General features: G+C 42.6%; 1 protein-coding gene across 1 annotated transcript in view; it reads right to left on the bottom strand.

The window, feature by feature from the left end:
* ITPRID1 (ITPR interacting domain containing 1) overlaps positions 1–21,431 on the bottom strand; it is a 34,521-nt gene extending 13,090 nt beyond the window's left edge. The window contains exons 1-5 of the mRNA XM_059819086.1: positions 21,400–21,431; positions 20,497–20,583; positions 19,681–19,883; positions 13,322–13,920; positions 11,066–11,120 (exon numbers count right to left, since the gene is read on the bottom strand). Coding sequence (XP_059675069.1) covers positions 11,066–11,120; positions 13,322–13,920; positions 19,681–19,883; positions 20,497–20,583; positions 21,400–21,431 — 976 coding nt within the window. The remainder of the gene's footprint in view (positions 1–11,065; positions 11,121–13,321; positions 13,921–19,680; positions 19,884–20,496; positions 20,584–21,399) is intronic.
* Positions 21,432–27,054: the final 5,623 nt, after the last annotated feature.

Below are 27,054 nucleotides of genomic sequence, written 5' to 3' on the forward strand. Positions count from 1 at the left end.
GAAGACTCTGCAGCTGGTTTTCTGTGGACTTAGCTGCAAATAACACAACCTCTTTCTAGTTTCCAGCCTGGAGAATACTTCCAAACTGCAAAAGTGCCGTGAGAGCTACTGCACTGCTTGTAAATAATAGCACATTTTTTGCATGCCTTTTGAATCACATTAACATTGATGAATGTACTTCAATATTTGTTTTTTCTACATCATTTGAGTATGTGGAGAAGAATAGGCACAAAAACTTCAAATGCAAGAACATTTGTGCAAATTTGAATTTTAAATTCACAAATTAAAATCTAGACTGCTCATCCTGTCATAGGAAAAAGCAGAACAGCCAATTGCAACCTAGCAATGCTGTTCAAATTTTAGGTATTTTTGTAGCTATTTAAATGTTGCTGGACATTGATGTGGATAAATATTTCTAGAACTATCTGCTACATACACGGGACTAAATAATGCAGAGAAGCCCCAGTTTAGTCAGATATTTTGCAAAAGAAAAAGAAGTCTGAAGGACTTAGAATAAGACTTTTCCACTTCACTGTATAAGCAAAGGCATTTTGCAGTCTCTCACACAAAACTCTCAAGGCATTAACCTCATTACAGCTTAAACACTCAGGCTAAATTCAGCAGGGAAACTAGATTCAGGCTTAAATCTATGCATACTATTCCCACACCCAGAGTTAAACGGATACACAGATATCTCACTGATTGGGCCTTAAGAAGCACATTTATTCAACAATAGTTGAACACAACAATAGTCGAATGCAGTAAGAGATGGGGTGCATGAAGGTGACATCATGTCCACAGAAGTGCCAGAACTAAGTATTTTATTACATTCTGGATGTTTTCTGTTTTGTTTCTCAAACACAGGCATCAAATACTCCAAAGTGCTCCGTCCACCAAAGCTGCTCAGCACTACGGCTCTAGTGGCAGCGTGTGGAAGATGTGAAGGCTCTGATTCTCCAAAACCTTGCAACACACAAGGCAAAAAACAACCCCAAGAATTTCTGTCCTACATGACAAAAAAGGACTTTCAAAAATACGTTTTCAAATAGTACTTTCAAAATAGAACTAGGTTCGTTTTGAGTAGTTACGGCGTCCTTCCCATTTAGGCTTTTCACACTACCTGCTCTGCGAATTGGTAAATCTGTATGTTATCCTTAACAACACTGCCCTGCCTATGGCATCGCACAAAATGAGGTTGCAGGATGAGCTGGCTGTGTACTGGAGGAATACATCAGCTGCATGGCACAGTTACAGATGGTCCAGTCCTGTGATGGGAGAACTGCTGCAGCTTACTCCCCTCTCCTGCTACTCAGAGAGGACAGGCACCATCAATTTTAAGTATCGCACTCTACTATATGGCCATTAAGAGCTAATAAAACTCCCCTGAAAAGACGTATTCTGCATAAGCCACAAAGAACCCTTTTTCAAGTGATGTTATCCAGAACAGTGGATTTTCTGAAGCTCACTCAACCTTGGTGCACCAGAAGAAACTATTTTGTACAACTTTCAGCATTTCAGGAAAAGAAACATTATTCGTATCGGTTCCCATGTATGTGGCAAAAGTTGATCCTATGGGAATGTTCCATACAATATGCTTCATTCCCAGTATACTGTGCTGTCTTTCCTTAGTCTAAGAAGTAGCTCCCCCATAGGCAACTGCACCGATTACTGACTGTTGACTATGAACATAAACATTTCATTTAGTGCCACTGAAATCCCAAAGGAAAAATCTACTCTTAGCCTTCTTTCAATATTCCTGCACAACTTCTGCAACACCAATTCACTTTCCACGTTGCAGAAATGGTGATGAACAAGCAAACTAAGGTGAGAAAGATCTAGTTTATATTTCTTTTCTAGCCAAACGCAATACACAGTTCCACAGCTTGCCCCTGAGAGAGATCAGCCCAGAACTGCTTGTCACCGGAGCAGGGCTGCAGCTCTGACCCCTTTCTGCACAGCTGCAGCTCAGTTTTGTGCTGCATTTCAGGAGAGCCATCACCAGATGGCAGCAGCACACAAACCACAAACTCCCTTTCCAAAGGACAGTATAGCCGAGTTTTTACCGATGTCCTTCTGCAAATTGTATTTTTCAATGCCATTGTAGCAGAAATTAGAGAAACTATCTTATTAGAATAGTCGTATTACTTGAAAGCAAATAACAATGCACCAGACGCAGCAAAAGATCCTATTCCAAAACAAGTGTAGCTAAGAAATTTGTCCGTCCCTTGCTCCCTTTGAATTGCAGTGGAATTTCATGCCAACCATCCAACACAGTGTGACTGGCTGAAAAGATATTAAAAAGAAAAGCTCTACCTAAAGCAATTTCTAACATTAATTGTACCCCACCATGCTGGTAGGTGCTGTATGAATGGAACAGAACCGTCTGTGCTCAGAAGAGCTTACAAGGTGAACAAAACTTGGCTACTCTGAGGTATTTCCTTCCACTTGTCAAAACCCAGTTACCCCATCTCTCGCCCGGTCTGCATTGTTCTTCTCCCCGCTGGCATATGGAGGACTCCAGGTATGCTTTTCTTTTTGTGGGGGTGAAGCCAGACTCATTGTGAACAAGGGGGGAAAGCCCTGCAGCCCCCACGACTGCAACGACCTCACGTGGGACACGGGCGCACGTACGCCGCGTCCCAAAGAGGTGAGACAGGGCCAGGGGGGATGAAGGTGGCAGGCGCACGTGTCGTGTGACAGCTACCGATGTTTTGCTGCTTCTCCACGTTCAGCCTTGCAGTTCCTCACACCGTTATCTACGGGGTCTGGCTGTCACAGCCATCGTTAGCAGGAGACACGTGCATAGCTCCAGGGGCGCCGGGAGCGCGCACACCGCGTCCCCCTGCGCAGCCTCCTGCTCCTCGCCCAGGGCCCGGCTCCCCACAGAGCTCTGGGTGCCCACGTCCCCCTGGGAGGACATTGGCCTAGATGCTCTCCAGATACTAGCCATAAGCACTTTGAGGGAAGCAGGTCATGGAGCATTAAAGACACGAACCGCGCTGGCCCAGAGCACAACAGAAACAGCTAGGCAGCAAATCTACATCAATAGAGCATTCTTCAGCCCTCCTCCAAAACACCCGAGGAAAAAAGCAGTTCTGCACCAAGTTCCAGCCAAGTTTTTGGCTTAAGATTCAGCGTATAGTATGGTTGCGTCTAGCACGCTCGTGGCACAGCAGAGCCGTCAGGCAGAGCGCAGCAGCCTGGAGCGCTGCCCAGGTTGCAAAACCTGCCGGAGAAGCTGGGCGAGAGGGTGCACTGTCGCTGTGGTTAGACAGCCGCTGGTACCTGCACTAGATGCTAGCACGCTTTAAAGCTGGTGAACCTATTTGCTGATTTAAAACTAGCTTCAGTACATCTGCTGCGCGCTACAGTCAGCGCCGCAACAGCAGGTATAAATACACCCCTTGGTGCAATGCCGGGGGCTGGTGGGTGGGTGGGTGGGTTGGCCCTCTCCTTCGCTCTCTCGCATTGCAGGTTGTCCTGAGCTCATGTGCAGAAGGAAGCTTTGGAGAAGAACTGAATTAGCTGATAATATTATGTTAAGCTACCCATTAAAGAAAAATGAAATAATTTTATTTTGGGTTTTTTTGGATGTTCATTTCCCTTCCTCCCTACCCAAATCAGAGATGAATATGGGCAAGGGAAGAAGCATGTTCTCTACCTTGTACACCACTGAAAAAGATGTAATTTCCTCTACTAGTGAACCACCCTGTGCATCTCTAGAGAGGGCCAGAACTAACATCTCTGGGCTTCGGTGACAGAGGTTCACCATCCCGACGTCTCCACCTTTGCCCCTTTCAAGAATGTCTCCAGGACAATTTGGTCCGTGACTCTGGAAGCCCGCTTTAATAGGCTGGCTGGAGCTACAGAAATTATTTAAAGTATCTGGGGACAAAGGTCATGTCAGGTTTGGTCATACAGATCGACACCGTGAATCTCCCATGCTGTCGCTGAGAGCGATGGACGCACCCTTGCAAACTGCCGTGCTCAGGAGCAAGGCAGCTGCCTTCCCCGCGAGTCAGAGCCTCCCATCGTCTCCTGCCTGTCCTACACAAGAACACACTGCCCTAGAAATGATAAAAGTATAAATGAGTAATCTAAGAGCTGGATTTGACAGGAAAAGAGAGAACACTGTAGGCAGTTCTCTGTGATAAACGATGTTTCAGCAGTCTGGGAGGTTAGGAGTAGTGATGAATCTTGTCAAAACCTGAAATTGCAGTCACTCTGACAATGGTCTTTTCCCTCAGCTGATGAAACAGCTTCAAACTTTGCCAGGTCCTCCTCCTACTTTTCCTTGAGAGTCAGTATCGCTTCCATCTTATTTCAACTGAGCTTCAGCCAACTGTCATTAATTCAGATTCGTGCCGCTGCCAAATGTCGGGAGAGACGGGTGATGGTTGTGTCTGCTTCTGATGAAAATGAGAGGTAGAGCTGAATGTCACCAGCCTACACTGTAGATCATGTTACATCACAACTTCTCCCAGCAGCAGCTGCACAGAAATAATGAACAAAAACCAAGCGATCGCAGGGAGCCTCGTAGGGCTCTCTGCAACTGAGAGCACCTCACAAAAGGGAGGATGGCTTCCAGCAACACTTACGGAGACCTTTGAGAAAAATGAGTGAAAAGCCCCTATGTTTTTTGCTAGGTCCTGCAACTTCTGCCAGCTCAGCAGTGCCCAAAGCAATTGGGAGGGCAGAACAGGTATCGGGCTTTTGGGTGGTCATTTGTAGAGACCAAGAGTCAATTATAATAGCTCTATTTCCATGGTAATAGCCATTAAACTGTGTTCAGGGGCGTCTAAGAGTGTCAGGCTTAGTAAGCTTAGCTCTCCTTGTCAGCGATACTTTCCCAGGGAGAAATGCTAACTATCAGCCAGTAGTTGACAAGTATGTAGAAGATCTATGGAATAGGAATCACGTTCCTCATCTGTAAAGAAATCAGAGCTCTCTAGAGCATAAAAATACACCCAGGATAACAGCAAAGGTCCCCTTCTCACAGGTGTCACTGGCAGTGAGGGGAATCGACACTGTCCTAGCAGCCGTGGCAAAGCAATGTGGTGCCATCAGAAAAAGTATGTACGTTCTCACAAAGCTGCCTGGAAGCCTGAGCTGGATGTGGGATTGGGATTTTGAATTTTGCAGCAAGGTTCAAAGGGTCAGGCTGTCAACTGGAACAATTAGTATAGCAACACAGAGGTCCCTGACCGCACAGGCAAGGCTTTGATCCTCCTATGCTCTGTTGAAGGTGTGGGAAGAAAAGACAGAGGAGAAAATATTAGAAAAGACCTTTGAAGATCTCAGCACAACTTTAGCACAACTAGATTTCATTTCAGAAGTTTTCTTGTTCAAAAGGCTATCACTGTTAACCTAAACTGATGTCTCTTAAGTATTTGTTTGTCAAAGTATTTGGTTATCCTCCTGGATACCGAAGGTATTTTATGATTTTTTTCCCCCTAAGACTTAAACAACAGCAGGTTTTGTAACTTTCACTGGGCCATCTGCCTTAAGTATGCGGTGTGTGCATATCCTTTCCCACTACGATGAATCAGCCTGCTGCAGTAGGACCTAAAATATGACACATATGTGCAACGAAACGTTATGAATGTGCAATGACTTTTAGGAATGTACTCACTGAAAATCATAGAACCCCAAAAAGCTCCTGGGACAGCTGCTTACACCTGAGGACTGTGGGCAGGGTGTCCCGACACCACTGGCCGGTGGCACGACCTCCCAGAAGCCATTCCAAAAGTCTTCCAGACTTCCTTTCTTTGCTGCCCATCTAGTTTCTGTGCTGGTGAACATGGTGTCACCACCTCCTGGGTCTCCATCTTTATATCCATTGCTGAACTTCAACATATGCATGTGCGTGAGATATGTCAAGGAGGACTGTGACAAAGCGAAGCTGCCAGGATATTCTCAAGAGCTGCAGAAGTAAATTGTCTTTCTAGGAGGACTTCTCTGAGGGAACCAGACAACTCAGGATGTTTCTGGACAGGGAAAAGATGCAGGAAGGTTTGAAGACTCATCATTTCACAACTTCGCTCTTTTCTCTCTGTCTCTGCTTCTTTCTGGAACCACAGGACTTTCCCTCCAGACTTCTTCAGGCTACAAAATGCATTAAAATGATACAGCTTCCTCTTATTGTCGCTTACAGATCTCTTATGTAAGAAACGGGGAAGAATAAGAAGGCCTTTACATGGTTCATGTGCAGAAGATGGGAAAAATCTGGGTTGCGATATCATAAAACAAATGGAGGCAACCCAAAGATGCTAAAGAAAGCAGATGTCTCCTTTGTGCCAGGTCACCTGCAGAAGATAAAACTGTTGCAAAGAGGGATCTATCTATTATGGATCTATTGTTCATCATATTTTATGAAGGGAGAACTCATATTTGGAGACTGTATGTGATCAATAACCAATGCCAAAGTTTAACACAAATGTCAGGCAGTATCAACACAAGAGTAGTTGTAGGATATTTTAAGTTCAGCTCCTGATTTTGATTGCAGCTTTAGCAAGACTTCCCTTTGGCCATCTTTCTGCCTTTCCCTTTCCTTGAATCTGAACTTAAAACTAAAAGTCACTGTGTTATACGTGAAGAAAAACACTGTTAGGTAGGCACTACAGCAAATAAGAAATCCAGTATAGCTGTTCACTTCTTAATACTGAAACTAAAGAAAGGTACACGGAAAATCCTCTAGTCTTGGAAGCATTGGAAATATGCGTGCCTTTTCTTCTTGCGCTTTTGAAGACATTGCTCCTTCAATTGCAGGCAGACATTACAATGGATAATGGATAATACACAGGATTCACATTCTTGGCACTCAGTCAATTAAAAGAAATACCAATTGCATTCTGTGAATATTCCCGTGGTGCCAAACCATCAGAGGAGTTGGTGAGTAGGAGGAGTGAAGGTGTGATAATTGAAAGAATTGCTACTTGATAAGTCACAGGAGCTAATGTGTTAGCTCAGCGTTCGGGGAAGCTAGGACGTTCCCAGCTGCCGCAAAAACTGGGTGTATGCGATCCCTGGCACCACTCGTTGGGACAAGATGAATCACAAGCGCTTCGGTAGTGAGCTACCATGTCACAGGGAGCCAGATGGAGGTGGTTACTTCCCTGATTGATTGCCTCTTGGGCTACCAAGGGCTTTTCCAGCAGGCTAATGCCTTTCTGTTGGCACTCGAGCGCCTGGGAGCAGCGTGTCCGCTTGGGTCAGCACCACGCAGGAATTCCTGCCTTTCGGGTGCGTGGCCGCCCCACGGAGGGAGAGGGAAGTAAATAAGGAGCAAGGGGGAGCGGGTGACTACAACGCACATCGAAATAACACCGACTTCTGATGCCTCCCTAATAGATGTTGCTGCTAATGAATTTTTCAGGCACGTGCTGAGTTAACGGGGGTGAGCAACGTTGAAGCATCCTTTAGTTAAACCCAGTGCTTTACAAAGGCTAATTGAAAAAGGAAGGAGCAGCAGGGGTGGGGGGAGAACAAGGGGAAGAGGGGGCGGAGGGGGAGAACAGCTCTATTTTTCAAGTGCTGAATATGAAATCCCTGCAACAGATGAGTTTACATGCAAGCCTGCACCTCATCAGGGCAAAGATACAGTGAGTGGAGTCAAGTAATTTTCCTCTGCACAGAGCATCCCCAGCCCCTTACCCTGCCCAGCCAGCTTTCTCAACTGTGAGCTTTAGAATATAAACAGCCAATAAGTAAGGACAATAACTGTAGTTCCTGCTGAGAGCTAACTCTGCCTGTCATGCATTTGCTGGGTCCTAATACAGGACAGTGAATAAAGCTTCATTACAGAACAATGGAGTTAGCTGCCAGAGCCTACAGATTTGAATAAACAACAAATAAGCAACATCTGCTCCAGCATATGTGTATGGTAAAAAAAAAGTCACAAAATAAAAGAATTTGTAAATGCCAAAAGCAACACTAAACTGCCAGTGCTACTGTAGAGTGAATTTTTAATTGCACATGCATACAGGCAGGCTGTGGGTATTAGTCTCACATATGTCTGGTTGCTGCCAACCTGGGAGTATAGATGAATTTAATTAAATAAGGATTATCCCTTCTCCCCAGTACAATTACTTATTTATAACAATGATAAAATTGCCTAATAAAAAAGATTGTAATATTTTTTAAAACAGAGCTAGAAAACACTCTGCTTTCCCTGTAAGTCATTCAGGGATGTTTGGGGGGTTTGAGCGTCTTTTAAAATTAAGTCTCAGCATTCTGCCAAGAGAGAGGGAAAAAAAGCCTTATCATAAAGCCTACTGCAGTTAAACAGCCAGAACCTACATTATGGAGAGATATAAAGAAGACACACAGCAGCCAGGGAATTGGCTTTCATGGGGAGTGTAGAAAATTAAGCAATTGGACTAAAATTGAGGCCAGGCTACAGAGCCAAGGGACAATACCACTGGGACAAGTACTTCCGTAAGTCACCCGTCTCTAATATGCTCCATCTAGGCAAAGCAGTCTGTTCCTATCTATCTCTGTTTCTTCTCATAGTGAGCACCTCACACTTCCCCGCTCCCATTTCAGCAGGGTCATGTCAGGCTCTCACATCTTCATCATCACTCACACCCTTCCCAACAGAGCCCACAACCAAATGAGAGTGGGCTCTTGTGGTATCAGGCACTGCATTGAAAAATTCCCTGTGCTCCAGGGAATTTGGAGGCCAAACCTAAATTCAGGCATGCTTTCCTGGGAGCTGATGTTTTCCTTGTGTGGGCTCCTGATGGACTCTATTTCCCACTCACTTCTACTTTGAGGACCCCTGCTTATGGGTCTGAGCCACATTCTGCTGAATTTGGTAGGAACCTTCGTAAGAGCTAGGTATTATTCACTGCTAACAACATTATGTTCATAATTGGCAATTTTTAGACTGTTTCCATGATGCACAGCAAGTTGAAGTCGTAATAAAACTCCCATGGGTATGGAGGGGTACACCATTTAAGAGCAGTGGGAAACAGAGAAAGAATATGAAAAAAGCCTGTAAAAAAAAAAAAGCCGGAAATCTCCACTTTAGATTTAGGCCAAGCATCAATGACACTAAAACAACAGAGAAAGAAAGAAAGAGAGAGAGAGAGAGAGACAGAGAAAGATATTTCAGTGTTTAAACAAAACTCTAAAATATGGTGCTGCAAAGGCATAAGTGCAGTTTACTTGTGTGGTTTTGATTGATCACTTAACTAGATGACAGTGTTACTGGAATTAAAAACAAATAATTACTTTCTGCGTTTTCTGTCATGAAATTATGACTAAATACATGCTTATTCCTATGTCTTAAAAGAGTATTCAGGGCATACAGTTATTTTTTTTCCCCTTACATTGTGATTGATATACCTATACAATCTGCTACATCCTTTAACTAATGCCCTTCATCATTAAATAGCACAGTAATTTTTTAGAGATGAACAAAGAAAGGAAAAAAAACATTTGTGGGTATGTTATTATGTTTTTAATTTTTCCCCCACTGGGCTATGTCCACGTTCTCTTTTTTTAATTTCTCACTGAATGTTTGTCCAAATGGTGTTTTTCACTGCACCAGTCCTGGGGAATCGCTATTCTTTGTATAGATACTGCTATGAGCAAGACTACTGGTATGGGGGCTCATCTTTGTTCATGATGATCAAGGCATCCATCAGAAAACAAAATCAAAGTAACCTCCTGTAACTCAGGTGACAAATCATACAGTCTGGAGAGCAACAAGGACCCGACATTAAGTCCCAAAAGTCACTGGAGCCACGTTTTGACAGACTGGACACATACAACCCTGTCATAAGATGTGGCAAGAGCAGTTGAATGCCATAGGTATGCAATCTATTACACAGTTACAAAAAACCCTAGTAAAACAGCACATGTATGCTTACAGATCATTTGAACACAAAAATAAACCCTCCAGAACTGAGGAATTTATGCCATACTCCATTGCCTTTACTCAGCTCTAGCATTTACCAAGGAAACCCCACCCACTTTGATGAAAACACTGGCCTCACTGAAGTCAGGGGTACTTAGGTCACTGCCTTCAACAGGCTCATGATTTCACGCCTGCAAATTCAGCTGTCACTCCAGCCAATGGCATCTGTGAATGACCAGCACCGGTGGATCTGAACTGTTTTTTAGATACCTGTGTATGACTTAGGTTGCTTAATTATTTGTGCTGTCTCCCCGGAAGTGTTATAATGTAGTCCTCAAAAGGTGAGGTCTTTACCAAACTTTCACCTTTGTCCCTTGCGATCTGCGCTTCTTGCTACTTATTAGTTCTTTCACGTTAAATTTCTGTCCCATTTGAAAAAAAAACCTGCCAGTCCTGCTCTGGCAACCCATTGATTGGAAAGGGTCACTAGAGAGCAAGGCCAAGTGCTCCCTGCCCTGAAGGTTGAACAGACGTTCCTCCACCACCACCCCTGCCAGCAAATGCTTCTCAGGATCCAAACTCAGATTGCCCCAAATGACAGCATAACATCTGGCCTAACAGCTTTGCTTTTAATCCTTCCATAGACTCCCCAAATAACATTTTCTAACACATGATTCAATGCTATGTCAGCTCATGTGATGACAGTCTATGTGATATAGGAGACCATGCTGCCACCAGAATGTCCTGGTTGCATGGTCCTGGTTGAGTTGCGTACAGAGCGGCTGCAGAGCCACCATCTCCAGTCTCCTAGTTGACTTCTTTCCTAGGGATCTGAGAGTTGGCGGATAAGGGGTTGTCTGAGTCTGGCAAATAATTCACCAAGCAGGAGCAGAGCTTTGGTGTTGCTTGGAAAAGTAGAGAGGTCTGCTTAAAGCATCAGACGGGGACCCCACACGCTCAAAGCTGTGCATGTGAGGTAACCCCTTCATGTGCACTCATTGTGTCTCCCTGACAAGCTAAGTATATTTTACAGCCCTATGATTTATCAAGTCATATCATCTAGACTGCCATGTCTAGAATAATGCATCCAAATGCCAGAGGTGATGGGAACAGAGAGGGAAAATGTATTGTTAGGATAAGCTTTAGAAGCAGCTACATGGGAACAGTGTTTTAAAAACTGGCAAATTGTTTCTTAACACTCACCTGAAGTGGTGTCAGGAGCATTTCCACATGGTGTTTCATCCTCAAAACTCTGAATCTGAAAAGAAAAGGAAGAGAGGAGAAAAAATTATTGTTGATGGTAATGATTATGAGTGTATGCTTTATTATTCGGGGAGGATATGGTGCATAGGAATAAAAACCAAAAGAATTCTGGACATTTCAGAGTGAAAACATGAAATCTTTCAGATGGTTCCTTTTTGATTGTTCCCTTTTTAAAATATTTGTTCTTGTCATAAACTAGGTTCTAGTCGCAGAACCTTTCCAAGCCTTGCTCAAAGTAATCAATACATAAAGGTTCCCAACACATAAATACACTAACAATCTTGTTTGAACAGTCTCAGAAATGTCCCTAGAAAAAAATATTACTTAGTAGAAGAAACGCAAGGAAGTGTAACCATATGGAGGCAAATTCTTGCCAAGGAGTGTATGTAAGGTCAGAATTTTTTTCCTCTAGGAATGAAGACCCGTTTGACTTTTTCATAGTATCAAGGGGAATATCATGTCATGATGCTGCATAAACTCCTTTGGAAAAAAAAACTTTATAGAAAAGGGGACCTATTAGATAGAAGTAACACATGAACATTCATGTTAGGTGTGTCCTCCATGCAGTCTGTAGTTCAAGAGATCTCTAAGCCCCTCATTGTCAAAGGCTAGAAGAACACAAGAGAAAGATCTCTCTATATGCGACTGTTATTCTGTTCCCCATACATCTGTTACTGGCCATTGCCAGACTAATGATTTAGGTGGCCTGATGTTTCAGCCAGTACATGGTTCTTAAAGCCTTAATTTAATGACGTGGTAGAGAATACTCAGAAGTCGAACAGTGTATACGCTGTCTAATTTGAACATACAGTGTTCACCAAATTGTCTTAGACATCAAACTGGTGAGTTTACGATCATCTGCATTTACTGCTCTGTCAATGTCCTCGGTTTTGTGTGAGCCTCTAGTCACAGAGCTGCAAGTCCAGCATGCTAAGTGCTTTACAAAGAGATATGGGCTGCTTTGGGACTATAAATTTGCTGTGCCAGAGATCTCTGAAAGACACCCTCTCCCCCACGGAGGCTGATAATCAGGCCCGTGCTCTGATTCTTGAGTCAGCTCTGCCAACACAAAGGCTGCACCAAGCCTTTCACAGAAAAATACACCTTTGGAAGGACTTCAAAAGATAAATATAATTTGCTTGAGAATAATGCCACCACCTTAACTTGACCTTTTCCGACACTTTAAAAACTGGAAAACTTTTTTAAACCTCCCACCTTTTCCAGCCATTCGCTGCTTCCTCCCCTCCTTCCCTTTCTCCTTCCCTCTGTCCCTCCCTCCCTCCCTCCCATGCTCCATATATTTTCAGGGGGTGCCAACCATCACATTTCTCCTCCTTTCTTTGATTCTTACAGTAGAGCCTAATTTTTGGACTCCTTCCTTTTCCTCATTCTGGAAGGATGGCTGGAAAGGGAAGAGTATACCTGTTGGCATCCCAGTGGAGTCTGTATAATTGGAGAGTATCCTACCATAGCCCTTTTTCTGCAGTAGTATGGCCAGAAAAGCTGCTGCTCACACAACAACTTTAGATGGAAGAAAGGGACTGGCAAATATCTTGGTCTCGGCTACTTCATGTTGAACCCCCCCTGACAACCCACTGTTGCTAAAACATACAGATAGCTGAGTATCATGGACTTTGCAGACTGGATATGAGAACAAGCTGCTGTTCTGAGTTATTCTGTTTTAAGAATACTCAGCTTACAAAGCAATAAAATATTTCAAACACTGCTATGAAACCAAGGCTAATTTTGTGATACAACTTTCTGAAAGAGCACACCAAAAAATGAGCTTAGGGGAAAAAAAAAAGATAGAAAAAAACCTCACTCCCTGGTTAATGACTGGATCTGTAAAAATATCCTTTACCATATGTATTAGTGTTCCTGCAACTTCCTTCTATAAAAAAACGCCAAACCTAGTGCTGCATAGAACATATTAACATCTTACACTATCATACTGGTTGAATGAATCCAACCTCAGTGCCAACTTCTTTGACAGCATCCGAACACAAAGACAATTTAAAATAATCAAAACCCCAATGAGTTGTGTAAATCCTACTGTTTTTCCCCATAATGATGCTGCATGGTGTTTGTTGAAGTAATTTACTCTCGCTTTCATCCTGAAAAAGAGAATCCAAACCTATACCATAAATATGGGTAGAGATACATTGCTAGTAAGCGATACACAAAAATCCACCTCACCTCTTCCATTTCAAATGAGTCTGGCAGCTTGCAGTTTAGGTCGGACACTTTTTTGAGCGTGTGGGCCACAAGCAAAGCTGGCTCCTTCCTTGGTCTATCTTTGGCAGGCACCTCACACGCAGGAGAAAGATGGGACTGTTTTGCAACTAGGTGCGATGAAGCCCAGGTTTTCCCTGATGGAGTTGGTGGACGCTGGGACATGGGATACGCGGAGGCGTCTGGGGGTTTGTCTCTGGGGGTTTGCTCCTGGGTCAGACAGCCCAACGTAACACACGAAGAAAAGCCCACCTGGACTCTTCCATTCTCAGCAATATCTGCACAAGAACGAGGTTGCTCTTTCTTGCCGGGCAAGTTGGCTTCCCCAGGTGCCAGCGAGCCCTGTTTCAGCAGCGTTGTCTGCTGAGAAGCCCTTTTCAGGAGCTGACCTATTCTTCTCTTTTTCGTTCGTGTGACCGCAGGTCTGCTCTTTGCAGCGTTCAGGAGACCAGTCTCACCCCCACCGGCGTCCTGTGCTTTGGTCTGTTGGGTGTTGACGTCAGTCAGCAAAGATGAAAGGGCACTGGTTACGTGGTCAAGAACTTCCAGCTGTCGAAAACGTTCTTAAGTTGGGCAGAATGGAAAGCAACATGGTTATTAAAAATAGAATTTGAAATAATCAGGTACAATGATCATTCAAATTTGTCATTGCCGAGAAACATACTAAGTACCTCACTCAAAAGTGGCTAAATTTTTCCATTTGCTTCCAGAGGATCCATTCAGGCTACATACAGAGGTCACTGCATAGTTCTTTATATTAGACAAACAAGCAACATCGAATTCGTTGGGTCAAGTGCAGCTGGATACTGCTCTGTGTGAATAAAGGTTACAGAATCCAGCCTGAAATTCTCCTTTTGGCTGGCCCAGACTTGGATGCCATTTTTGAGGACTTGTTAAAATTCATGTGAATAAAGTTATTAAAATCTGATCTCAAATGTTTACAGCTGGCAGCTGTCCAGGGTAACTGCAAAATGCATGTAGCCATTAACTGATAAAAATTGACCACAGAAGCTATGTTCTCATTTTCATAGCAGCACAAAGCAAAACACTTACACCCCAGAAACTCATAGCTGATGTCATGTAAAGGTTCCCAGAGTTTTTTCATCGTACCAATGCTCTGTAAATTCTGGGTCATTTTTTCCATGACATAACATCTAAAGAGAAGCAAATAATGTTTTCTCTAAGGGATCCTGGAAATTTCCATCAGTACAACACTATGAAGTTATTTATACAAAGAAGCGCAACACACTTGCTTGCACATTGTGTCTGTACCTATCCTGAGGCAATGAATATGTCACCAGGACTCCTCCTTCCTTGAGAGATTCATTGAGGACAGTAGACGGCAAAATGTTAACTTTCTTGGCTGCCATTTCTCCTAGAGAGCAGCCAAATTTACTGCATGCATTCTGCATGCAGGCTGTTGGTAATGCTGCTTCACTGACAGTTAGAAAACACGGGGATATTTAACATGGATCTGAGTTGGTCCTTTGCATTGGTGACAAATACTGTGACATATAATTCCTGATAGGTACTATATCTCAGGAACACTCCTTTTTTTCTTTGCCCCAGACATTGCCTGATTTTTAAGACTGGAGGAAAACATTGCCATTGCTGCCAATTTTAAGACATGGTCAAACGTTTCACCTGATGTTGTTTAAAGGAGTTATCTGATCTACCAATACACACATTACACACATAGTTTCCATTTGCATCAGTTTGGGGTGTCAGAGTAAAAAATTTTGGGTTTTGTACATCCACTGTGCTACCCCATGCTGCCCATGTAAAGCACATTTTATCCTCAGTGTTTCGTCTGGCTCCCACTACATCAGGCCATAAAAATGCCAAGTGCTAATCTCCTTTGATTGACAGTGACACAGCAGTCCAGTCCTTCTTTTGATTTGAACCAGAACCAAACTTGCTGCAATTTGAAATAGTTTTTACACACTGCTTAGCTTTTGTAAATTTTTTCAAAGAGCTTGGGACACCTAAAAAATGAATCAAACAACAAGCGAAATTATAAATGAACAACATAAAAAATCCCCTCACTCATGTGCAATGTAATAAATACACAGGTCATGAAGAAATTATGTCAGGGACAGCCTTGCTTCATGGACTATTTCTCTCTGGGCAAACAGTCCCTTCAGTTTCTAGGTGTGCTCCCCAAGGATCGCACCTCAAATAGGCAAGAGGCTGATAAGATCTTTTTAGTCCCTGCAGCCTGCTGCAAAAAGGTCTAAAACTGTGGCACAGATGAGATATTAAAGGACATAAACACAAATTCATTTTCACTAGAAACTTCAGCTGAAACAGCAAATGGCCGTGCTGTAAACAAGATCAATGAATCCTCAATAGAATCTGTATCTTTTATAGGGCTTCTAATGACTTTATGATCAACCATTTTATAATTTAGGAGGGGAAGCTCACAGTTTTGTTCCTCCTTCCTTAACTCTGGTATTACATAGGCTGACATAGTTATCTACATGAAAGATTTGGAAAGTCTTCAGTAGGCCCACAGTGGAATGAAGGAACACAGGACATTTCCAGAGCCAGCATGAAATTTTCAATCAACATCTTTTTTCCCACCGCAAATGGCAGAATTTGGGGAAAAAAAAAAATAATCAAAATTTTCAGTGGGAAAAATCAAGACATCTGAATTGCTTTTTCTCAGGAAAAGTAAAAATGAAGTTTCAGCATTGTTTGTCATATATTAAAATATTTTCCATTTTCTATATTGTTTCAACCTGAGTCTTGGCAATACTCTCTTTGCTTGAATCAAAGCTGTACTTCAGGGAATGCATTTAGCAATTTACATTTCATTTCTCTTCTAGGGTGGATTTACTGGCTGACATGTATCTCCTCTCTCCTAGCTGACCTGTGGTGGTCACAGGACAACCATGTATCATGCGAAATGGTGTCTACCTAATACACTCATCTCACAAAGAAGAGGGAGACTTGAACTACAGCTCCAGTGAGAGTCTTGCAGCAGCTGAAACACCTGGAAACGGTTGTGAAAAAACTACAGAAACAAGACACCAAAACCCAAGTTGATTTAGATATGGCAGTATGGAAAGGTAGTACTGAAATTTGGCGAGTTTTTTTTATTATTAAGCATCAGATTGGAACATTTCAACATTTCTGAACTAAGGTGTTCAGAAAGTTGAAGTTTTCAAAGAACTTGGGGATCAGAAATATAATTACTTTTCACTTAAGATAACTTCTGGTTGTCAAGTGACTTTATTTCTTCAGTTAGGAAGTTGAACATTACTTCTAATGATGTCAGTAAAATTTTCACCACTGGCAAATGATGGGGATAAGCTTTTCTTTTGGATCTGAGAAACTGAAAGGGTGATCAACATTTTTGAAAATACACCTTATTTTTGTGAACTGAACCTTTTGAAAACTCTCTCTGACAATGCTGGGGAAACAGCACCCAGTAAGGGGGCAATAAATAAATAACTCTATAACAACCCACATGTGTTTTAAAAGGTCTAATCAGCAGTGAAGGAGGCCTGGAAAACTATATTCATCACAAGCAGGGAAGAGCCAGACAGAAACAGAAAAGGACTGCACTAGGAAATGAATGAAATATGAAAGTGGAGAGGGATCACTCTGCTATGGAAGTCCTTGGTCTCTCTCACCTCCCTCTCTTTCTTTTTTCCTCCAGGTTTTATATCTTCCACATTGTACCTATAAACTTCATCCTCACCTCTCACTTTCTCAGAGTAATACATGTCATACTAAATCAATTAAATTTCTCTGCTGATTCAGAGAACAGGAGAAAATAAACTGGCAATGAGATAACCTCTCAGGCACTCACCAACTCAGATTAAACAATTTCTTCCTTTTCCATGGCTAGAGACAAATTAGAGGGATTCAGACTGTATTTGCATTGAAATGGTTCAGCCATAATAAACCAAACAGGGTGACAATAACTGAATTCATCCAGCACGTCTCTGGGAACAGTGGTTCAATACAGTCTTGAAATCTCTAGCAGTGGCGCATGGTGTGCCTCATTTTGGCACGTTCATTTCAATGCCCTAGTGAAGCAGTCCTCTGGCAGTAAGGAGTCTGGAGTTCCCTAAATTGTTCATGGAGAGGTAAATGCTGTGGAACATCTCTAGACCTGAACCTTCTACTTAATTTACAGAGAAGCGTCTTTTTCTGAGTCTTCTGGAGGCCTTCAAAGCACCTATTCTCCTCATTGCCATTACAGGGAATGTAGGCTTCTGCTTTAGAAAAGCTGGCTCATTAGATGCCTGAAAATTTAGGTGCAGTATTAGTACTGAAGGCAGATAGATTAGGTCCCTCTCTAGAGATGCAATCCATTTAAAAATCTAATAAACATGAATTTGCCACTCCTCCTTCTTGCCATACCTCACTGCAAAATCATCAGACAACCTAAGGTTGGCAAGATTGAAAAAAAAAAAAACAGTTTGCAAACAAATGCCATTCTAGGATATTCCTCTGGCGTTTGTACGCTAAACCTTTTCAGCTGCAAGTCCTCTCCTGGAACACCAGCTGTAGGAAGGTACTTGTGCAAGATTACCTACATGGTCACGGAGACAGACTAGCTTCTTCTGAGAGGTCTTTTAAGAGGTAGCTGGGTGATCACCTGCAGGAGTTGCCTGCCTCTCTCCACTTGCTATGAAGATAGAAAGACTCAACAGTGATTCAGCTCCTTGAGATGGTGCTTCAGCTAAATGCCTATAATTTGGTGCAGTGAACCAGCCTGAGGTTATTCACTGCATATATGGAAACGTGTAGTCAGTGAAAAGAGAAGAGGTAAATACCGCTAAAGGATGAATCCCACCTCTCTCGATTAAACGTTCCAGGCCCAGGCACATACTTAGGAGGCTGAAGCATATGGTGTGAAAACCCCCTCCCAAACTGTCAAAAGCAAGATAATATATTTTGATGGACATCACACCCACCGAAACAGAAATTCAAATCTTGTCTTACTTCACAGCAACTCCCCCGTACAGATAAGCCATTAACATGTACTAAGAGTGCTCCCATTGAGGATGACTGCAAGACGAGTCATTAAATTCACACCGTGGCTTACCACTGCCTGCCTTCACTGTGCAAACTCCTTCCCTCAGAGGCTCTTTCTCTGCTCTCATTCCCTCCCAGTTCTCTACCTTCTTCCCCAAGGTCTCCATCTACCATCCACTCATACTGATTATCTCTGTTCCCTCTCTCTCTGAGGAGTTCCAGAGAGAGAGAGAAAGAATGTGAGAGCTGAGAAACCTGTTTGATGTGTCAGTTTGCTGTAAATATTGAAATATGTGCATGGGGCTTGCTATAAAAAAAGAGAGGAGGGAGAGAAAAACACATTTTCCACAATGCTCTGACATTTCTGTTTCAATTCTCATTCCATCCATACTGCTTCCTTGGTGTAATTCTAAACGGGAATGCATGGGCTATGTGAGAGATCCTGCTTCGCTGAGCATCTTAAGTAAACAGAAGACTTCAAGAGCCATCTGGCTGTCCTGTGCAGCAAACATGAGGGGAAATGATGTCAAAATTGGACTTTTCAGATGGGTGCTATACCAGCGAATTAACAATGCTATTTTAATGCAGATATATCTTTAGGGTGAGGACCTTGTATTAATTTCTCAACTGCAAAATACACAACATGAGAACAAAAACCATCTAAATGAGTAAAAATCAAGACTGAGTGCCTTAAGTGGTACAATTTTATTGTACTTAAAATACGATCCTCATCTACATCTTAGGGCATATTTGAACCACAAAACTGTTAGGTTTTAGTTAGGGATTTGTGGGTTTGATGCACAAGCTCTGGCAGCTCTAGTCACGGGAACTCAAGACCTTGTCATCTGCTCACCACATTTCCCTGTCAGAGGGGTCCTGCTTCCACCGAGGGGAAAAGGGAATGCGAGCCCACGTCTGGCCGGGCTGATTTCAAAATCCTGTGTATTGGCTTACGCCAGCAATGATGGTGGGTACGTGTTGCCGGTGAAGTGGCTGGGCAACGGACCCACGTTCAATTATGCAGCCTCTGTGACACCAACAGCAATCTCTTGTGGTGGGGTAGGTCTTACAGGGGACAGGCGGTTATGTTTTAAAATGCCACAAGCTGGTAGCTCCAGCACATAAATCAGATTCCACAGCTGAGGAGAGGTAAACTGTATTTCAGTCACATTAGGAAGTATCATTGCCCCAAAGGTGTATATGAGGATCTTCGATGTCTTCTGAATACTTGTCCCTTTTTCAAGCATTTTGTTTCATAAGCCTCTTCTTCCCTACCCTCTCAGTCCCCCCTGATACTTATTTTACCTCCTTTTGCTAAAATGTCTCCTCACCATATAGGTTTGGTCTCTCAATGTCCATCCGCTGCTTCTGAGCTTCCAAAAACACTCGGATGTTGATCCCTTTTGCTACAGAAGCACCACTGAGGAACCGAGGAGGGATTTTAGTGCAGACATCAGGTTCTTCTGTACCAAACCCCAGATCAAGAAGAATCTCCACTGGATCCTTTTCCCAGAGTGCCAGCCATTCAGTGATGCTGTGGTGAAAACATCAGGATTATTTACACCACTGTCTAGGTACCACTTTTCTCTCGCAGTAGCTATCATATGGTCTTGTTTTTGTTAAATAACTCTCTTCCCTTCTTCTCCCCTCTTGTGGAGACTACTGCTTAAGTGAAAGTAGTCATTTTTGGTCACATTGCTAAGAGATTAACACATGTTGCTCACCCCAGAGGAATTTGGTGGCATGGGCTCTAGGTGGCTTAGCAAAAGGAACATTAATAAAAGGTGTAGGTTCACAGGTCTGCAGGCTCACTTCTCTCTAGAGACAATACAGATGAGGCATGCTGCAGCTGCCATAAAACCTCACAGCCTTTTACCTTTACCTTCCAGTGGATTCAAAGCCCACTTCAGTTTCAGGTAGGTTGTTTGGGGTTTTTTTTTCCTTTTTTTTTTTTCCTGGTACAAATGCATTTGAGATCAGACATCTGTTATTAAGACGGTCATTTTGATCTTGTTAAAATAAATGAGGAGATGCCTTTTAAAAACTAAGACCTTGATCTGCTTATTCAAAATTGTGCTCACATTTGTTGATGTCTAAGTGGGCTAATACCTCGTATTCCTAGCTGGAAATACATGGAAATAACTAACCTCTGGGGTGCACCACTGAGCGAGTGGGCAGAGCCAAGACTCTTGCATCTTGACATAACCGGACTTTCTGAAAACTCTTGCAGGGACCTGGTTGGAAAAAAGCAACAATGAAATGTGTTTACTCATGTGCTCCTCTGGGATGTCATTATGATTTTTTCCTAGAGTAAACATTTGCATTGTGTCTTGGTTTATAACCGTACGTAATAGTGATGCCTTAGAAGAAGGGTCAGCATTAGAGTGTGACAATACGCTTATTCTCAAGAACAGTATGTTACAGTAGGTGTGAGAACGTAGGTGTGAGGTACCAGTAAATGCTAATTATAAAGGTGGCAGAATGGCTCACTTTTGACAGATGGTGAATCTTTGGGGAACCTTTAGGGAGCATGGTTTCTCTAGCCACCTACTTCAAGAGATATAATTGCTCTTAACAAAGTTTTGGAGAGACAAGGCACAATGAATTTTAGCAGCAGGAGTGGCACCTGAGAACGATTCTGTGCCTTGCTTCTCGCTGTGTTTGTATCCGCTAATCTGCAGAGAAATAACCACTTTTCCGAGCCCACTCTCTGCAAAAGGAATATCCTGCAGCATGGTAGTCTTTCTCAATAGGTAAGACGACATGGCTTTGTTACGCCCAAGTTTAAGTTTACCTACACATACCTATCAAGATCAGTAGCAAATGTTTATATACAGTGGAAGCATTGCATTGGTCTTTTTTTTTATCATTGCAGGTTATCCAGCAGCTCACATCTTGAACAGGCCTTGAGGGATATGTAGATTTTTGAACTAACACTGTTGCTATCAGTTTGAGAAAAGAACAAAAAAAACCTAAAATTCCTCTTTTTGTCAAAAAGAAAAGGAAGAAAAAAGAATTTACGACAGAACTCTATGGTGTCCGACACCTACCTCCTGTAGCTTTGCACAGTCATTTGTACCATTTCTAGTACTGACAAGGAAACTGCAAATGAGAAGAAATAAAAATAATTTATTCTCTTACCTTTTTCCACCCTCAAAACAGAAATGTGTCAAATTAGAGAAAAGACCAAAAGACTGATTGCATTATATAAGGAAATATTTTAGCCCAAGTAACAAAGTTGCAGAACAATACCACTGTGGGAAACTAAATTCATGGTATATGTTAGTATATATAGATAAATGCAACACATGACAAAAAGAAGGGGAAAATAGGTGCCTTTACATTTCATAAACCAGTAGTGGTACACTCTAAGCCCCTGTTATTAAAAGTGCTTAAAGTAAGCACTATGAATTGGGTTCCACCATCTGCTGCAGAGCCGTTGAAGATATACATACAGCAAATATGATGAAAATCACTTTTAATCCCTGCATTTTGAGTAAAAAAAAACATTTAAGATATATTATTTTAAATTCTCATTCCAGCACATGCTGGTATAACGTTTTTGTGTATAACAGCTTTTCTGGCGTAATTCACTGAAATGTTGTGAGTTTTACTGTTGATTTCTCTGGGCTTTGCATCATGCTCTAAACGTGTTTGAGAGGAGTGAGGCAGTTCCAGGACAATTGCAAGAGTTTCTGGAGGAGAAAATATTTGTCCAAGAACTGCTAACATCATTGTTTACTAGACTCCAAGTGTGCTATACCTATGAGGTGTAAGGTGCACATTTCATCATTTCATGATGATGAAATGGGAATCAGTCAGATGCAAACACGCCGTGCCTGTAGTTATCACTTCCCCTCCTAACACTGAAATAACACACTTGTTGACCCTCTGAAAGCTGGGGTAGCATTTGCCTAAGAGCACAGTAGAGATCCTTCTGCATTCCACAAGATGAGTATTTTTTGTCTAGCTTTTAAAGTTTTCTTTTCTATTTAACAAACTTGTGCCAATAAAGAAGGAAAAAACACCCTTTCACATTCTCTACTGGATTATTCTTCTGCTCGTAAATTCTAACATGAGTTCCTTCTGGCTTACTCAGTGCAAGGATATCCATCCAAATTGAGAACATAAAGGTTACTAACATCCTGTAATTTGCTGTGGTAACATAAACCACACTTTCTAGCAGCAAACCGAACATAATTTGAATAAGAATCAGCTACTTGTCGTATACCATTTCCTACTCACATGCCAACAGAAGCTGTAGATTCACTATAAAAATGCTCGAGAATGTAAAAAATAAGATCTGAGAGGGAGAGTTAATACAATTTTTTCCCTAGCAGCATGTAGGCACTCCTCTCTGTAACAGAACATTATACCACAAACTACTGTGATTTCCTCAATATCTCACATTGTCGGGACTGAATGAACACAAGTGCTGCCAAATGAAAAACCTAGCACTGTGAAACACTGGCCAGGGTGTTAAGTAAATAATTTAAAGATGAGAAATCTGGTGTTTGTAGGAGGTGTAGGAAGTAGCAGGTCACCAAAAAATCAAAAGGGCAGAACTCGATAGGTTACCGCAAGTTGGGTAAGAGGCAGTAGCTGGTGTGGCTGTAATCTCAAACCATGCAAAAACAGGGTGTGACACCTTAACTATCTTTTGATGTAGGCTAAAGTAAGTTGAATTGTCCTGTGTTACAGAATCATAGAATCAATAAGGTTGGAAAAGACCTGTAAGATCATCAAGTCCAACCATCAACTAACCCCACCATGCCCACTAAACCAGGTCCCACAATGCCACGTCCACACGTTCCTTGAACACCTCCAGGGATGGTGACGCCACCACCTCCCTGGGCAGCCTCTTCCAGTGCTTCACCACTCTCTCAGTAAAGACATTTTTCCTAATATCCAGCCTGAACCTCCCCAGGTGCAACTTGAGGCCGTTTCATCTTGTCCTGTCGCTTGTCACTTGGGAAAAGAGACCAACACCCACCTCTCTGCAACCCCCTTTCAGGTAATTGTAGAGAGCGATGAGGTCTCCCCTCAGCGTCCTCTTCTCCAGACTGAACAACCCCAGCTCCCTCAGCCGCTCCTCATCAGACTTGTGCTCCAGACCCCTCACCAGCTTCGTCGCCCTTCTCTGGACACACTCCAGCACCTCAGTGTCCTTCTTGGAGTGAGGGGCCCAAAACTGAACACAGGATTCGAGGTGCAGCCTCACCAGCGCTGAGTACAGGGGCACGATCACCTCCCTACTCCTGCTGCCCACACTGTTTCTGATACAGGCCAGGATGCCGTTGGCCTTCTTGGCCACCTGGGCACACTGCTGGCTCATATTCAGCCGTCTGTCAATCAACACCGCCAGGTCCTTTTCCACCGGGCAGCTTTCCAGCCACTCATCCCCAAGCCTGTAGTATTGCATGGGGTTGTTGTGACCCAAGTGCAGGACCCGGCACTTGGCCTTAATAAACCACATACAATTGGCCTCAGCCCATTGATCCAGCCTGTCCATATGCCTCTGCAGAGCCTTCCTAACCTCGAGCAGATCATTGCTGAGGGTCAAGAACATGCCAACATGCTGTTACTGAGGCTAAGCCATCCAACCTGTTAAATGGTAGTAAACTGCTCAGGAGCCCATGTCCACCTCATGACTTGGACAAACTTTGCACCTCCAGGTAGCGCAACATGGGCCACTTCAGTCATGGTTAGAGTCTTCACTTCCTTCTCTAATGAGGACACTCTCACGAGAAGTTCCTCATTAGAGAGCTGATTTTGAAATATAAGAGTTTATTTTCTCCATATTTAAGAGGTCACAGAAATAATAATGGGGAGGGTACGGTATTTACATTTCATGATCTGTGTAAGTATTTTGTTCTTGACACAAGAAACACTGAATCTCATTACCAAACTGGAAGATACTTTGGGGGAAATAATGCCCTTTAGAAATCTGTCAGAAAACCTTATGAAAACAAACAAACAAAAAATACTTTGTAAACCAACTGTGGTGCTAATTGGTGCCCTGTTTACTGCACATCTAAGTATATCTTTGCTTATGAATAAGATTTTTTGCTAAGCAAAATGTGGCCTCTGATACTTGAGGGAAGATAAGACATTTTAGCCTCAGTAATCTGCGATCAACAGGAGACAAGATTAAATCCCATATTCTTGAACTGCATCTTCTACTTGTGAACCCAATAAACAAAAAGGGTAGATATGGAAGCACTGACAAATAATATTTTGGGCTTCCAAAAGCACTAAAAATGTGGACTTTTTCAGGAATATAGGAGGAGCTCTGAGGTGATTTGAGCTTCTGGCTCCTTTCCTAAAAAAAAAAGGTCTCTGATTTCACTACATTCAGCAGATCAGGAAAGCAGGTGAGAACAAGTGAGAAGTTCTTCATTCTGGTCAGGTAGAATTTCAGTCACCTGAGACTCTTGTACCATAACTTCCAGACCACTGTGCAAACCTGTCCTAGAAACCTCCGCTCCTTCAGTAGAAGGAAATCGAATCACGCCAGTGGAGAAGGTAAGCCTAAGACTTTTGTGTTGAAGACCTCGTGAGAGAATCTTCTCATTGTGACTCCAAATTGAGGAAAAAATACACAGCTAATCCATGAACATCACATCCTCCCAATAGCTCCCCCACCCCGTCCCGAGGTCTGTGGTGCTTGATATTTTATAGTTAAGCAGTCCTTATTAGAAATGACGAATGATGCTGTGTCTTACCTGCCTGCTCTTGGCCTTGCAGCTTATCCCCACTTGTAGATAGACTGTAAGACAAAAGCAATTAAAAAAGACAAAGAAATTAAATCCCCCAAAAGAATGGCTGCTCTTTCCTGAGAGGAGGCGAGGTCAGGGAGGCAGCCCAATGGGCAGGTCCAGCATAGGTCACACAGCGCATGGACGAGTTGAGTGGGGATGGCTGGTAGAAAAACAGAGCTGTAGGCTCATCTTCTTTCCTGCCTGTGAACATCACCTCAACATACATCAGCCTCTGTTAAGTGTTGAGATTCAAATCTTGAGTTTATGCTTAAGGCAAAGACCATGAAATTTTAGCATTCTGCATGAGTAAAGTGTGTCACTTCTGAACTTAAATTTTACTAAGAATCTAATTAAATCAGCTTATCTGGGGCAAGAGTGAGAAGAATGGAAGCAAAAGCCTTTTCCATGCATCACATAAGAGGCAGCTGTATGATAGCTCTCAGCTGATCTGTGTCTGCATGGTGACATGGTAATTATTAATGACACCAGTAATAATAGCCAGGCCTGCAATGTATGAGTCTGTCTGACTTGGCCTTACCTTGCCACTGGAAAATACTGCTACAACTGTTACATAAGATTACTACTATTTTTCTGCTCCTCACCATACCTCCAAACATCATTCCTAAGGCTGTGCCTTTTTTTTCCACTTCTCTGGTGCAACCCTGCCTCTAACCAAATACACTTCAGCTGCGTTTGCTTAAGCAGCAAATGCATGAAGTCATACTGAAGAGTTCATGGGAAATACTTCAGACTTTATTTTTATCCCAAAGAAGGACAAAAAGTTAAAAAATCAGAATTTTAGTGAACAAAATACATTCAAGTTTAAGTAAGTTCAAGGTTAAACTATATTTCCCTGCAGTAGCACATTGCCTCAGAGAGTTGTAGGTATGTGTAACCACAGTTTGCACCATAAATCATGCTCGTGTGGCAGGCTACCTCTCCCTTGGGGCACACAGCATTGTGAAATTCCCATGATGTAGCAGATAGCTTGATCAGAAAGCTATCCAGACACATGACGGGAAATGCTGTCCTTCAAAGAATACCCTGGAAATGAACAGAGCACTGAGATACATTTCTCATGAGGCACCGGGTTGTAAGCAAGACATGTCATTTCAGACTGAGTCATTGTGAAAGAGTATTTTGATGTAGTTCAACAAAATAAAAAGCTCATTCTTTGGTTGAAAACAGCCAAAGCAGAACATTTTGTTCTGAATTTTCAGGGGTCACAATTTTCCTACTGGAAACTTCAGTATTGCAGACATTGTATTTCCTATTGGAGAAATCGGGCAACAAATAATTGAGCAATAATGTGACCCAAACTTACAAAACACAAGAATTCAACCAGTGATGTGTATTTTCTTCAGTAGTCTTCTAAAAATAGAACTAGAGCTTCTAGGTAAAGTATTGCCAGATCAGTCTATAACAATTAGCCACCCTATTGGACAGCTTCATTTTTGGTGAATCCTGGAATGCATGAGAAATATTGGGAGAAGGATCTAGTAACTTCCTTTAGTAATCTGAGAGCTTTTTTAAGCAAATTTGGAAAGGAAAATAAAATCCTGAATTATTCATTTGTCTCTGTTATCTGCCAATTGTCCGTATTATGGAAGTATCTAGCACTCCTAATGAAAATGGAAAACTGGCTTTTCTGATTCTGCATGAATGCATCCCTATGCACACTTTCCGCATAGTTTGACATGGGAGAGACAGTCCACTCTTGTGTGGAGGGAGGATTATCTCCTCCTTTTTACCAAGCATGCAGGAAGCCTCCAGCAGAGCCAGGAACAGATCCCAGCTCTCCCGCCTTTCCATTCAGTTTTTCAACCAGAAGGTAAGCAAAGATGGCTCAGAAGTATTTAACTCATTGCTGAAAAATGCTACAGGCAGGCTTCTTTCCCTGCAGGTTCAACCGAAGCCACTGAGACCATCAGTTTAAGGAGCTGC

Source organism: Gavia stellata, chromosome 6 (assembly GCF_030936135.1).
Source record: "Gavia stellata isolate bGavSte3 chromosome 6, bGavSte3.hap2, whole genome shotgun sequence".
NCBI classification, from domain to species: Eukaryota; Metazoa; Chordata; class Aves; order Gaviiformes; family Gaviidae; genus Gavia; species Gavia stellata.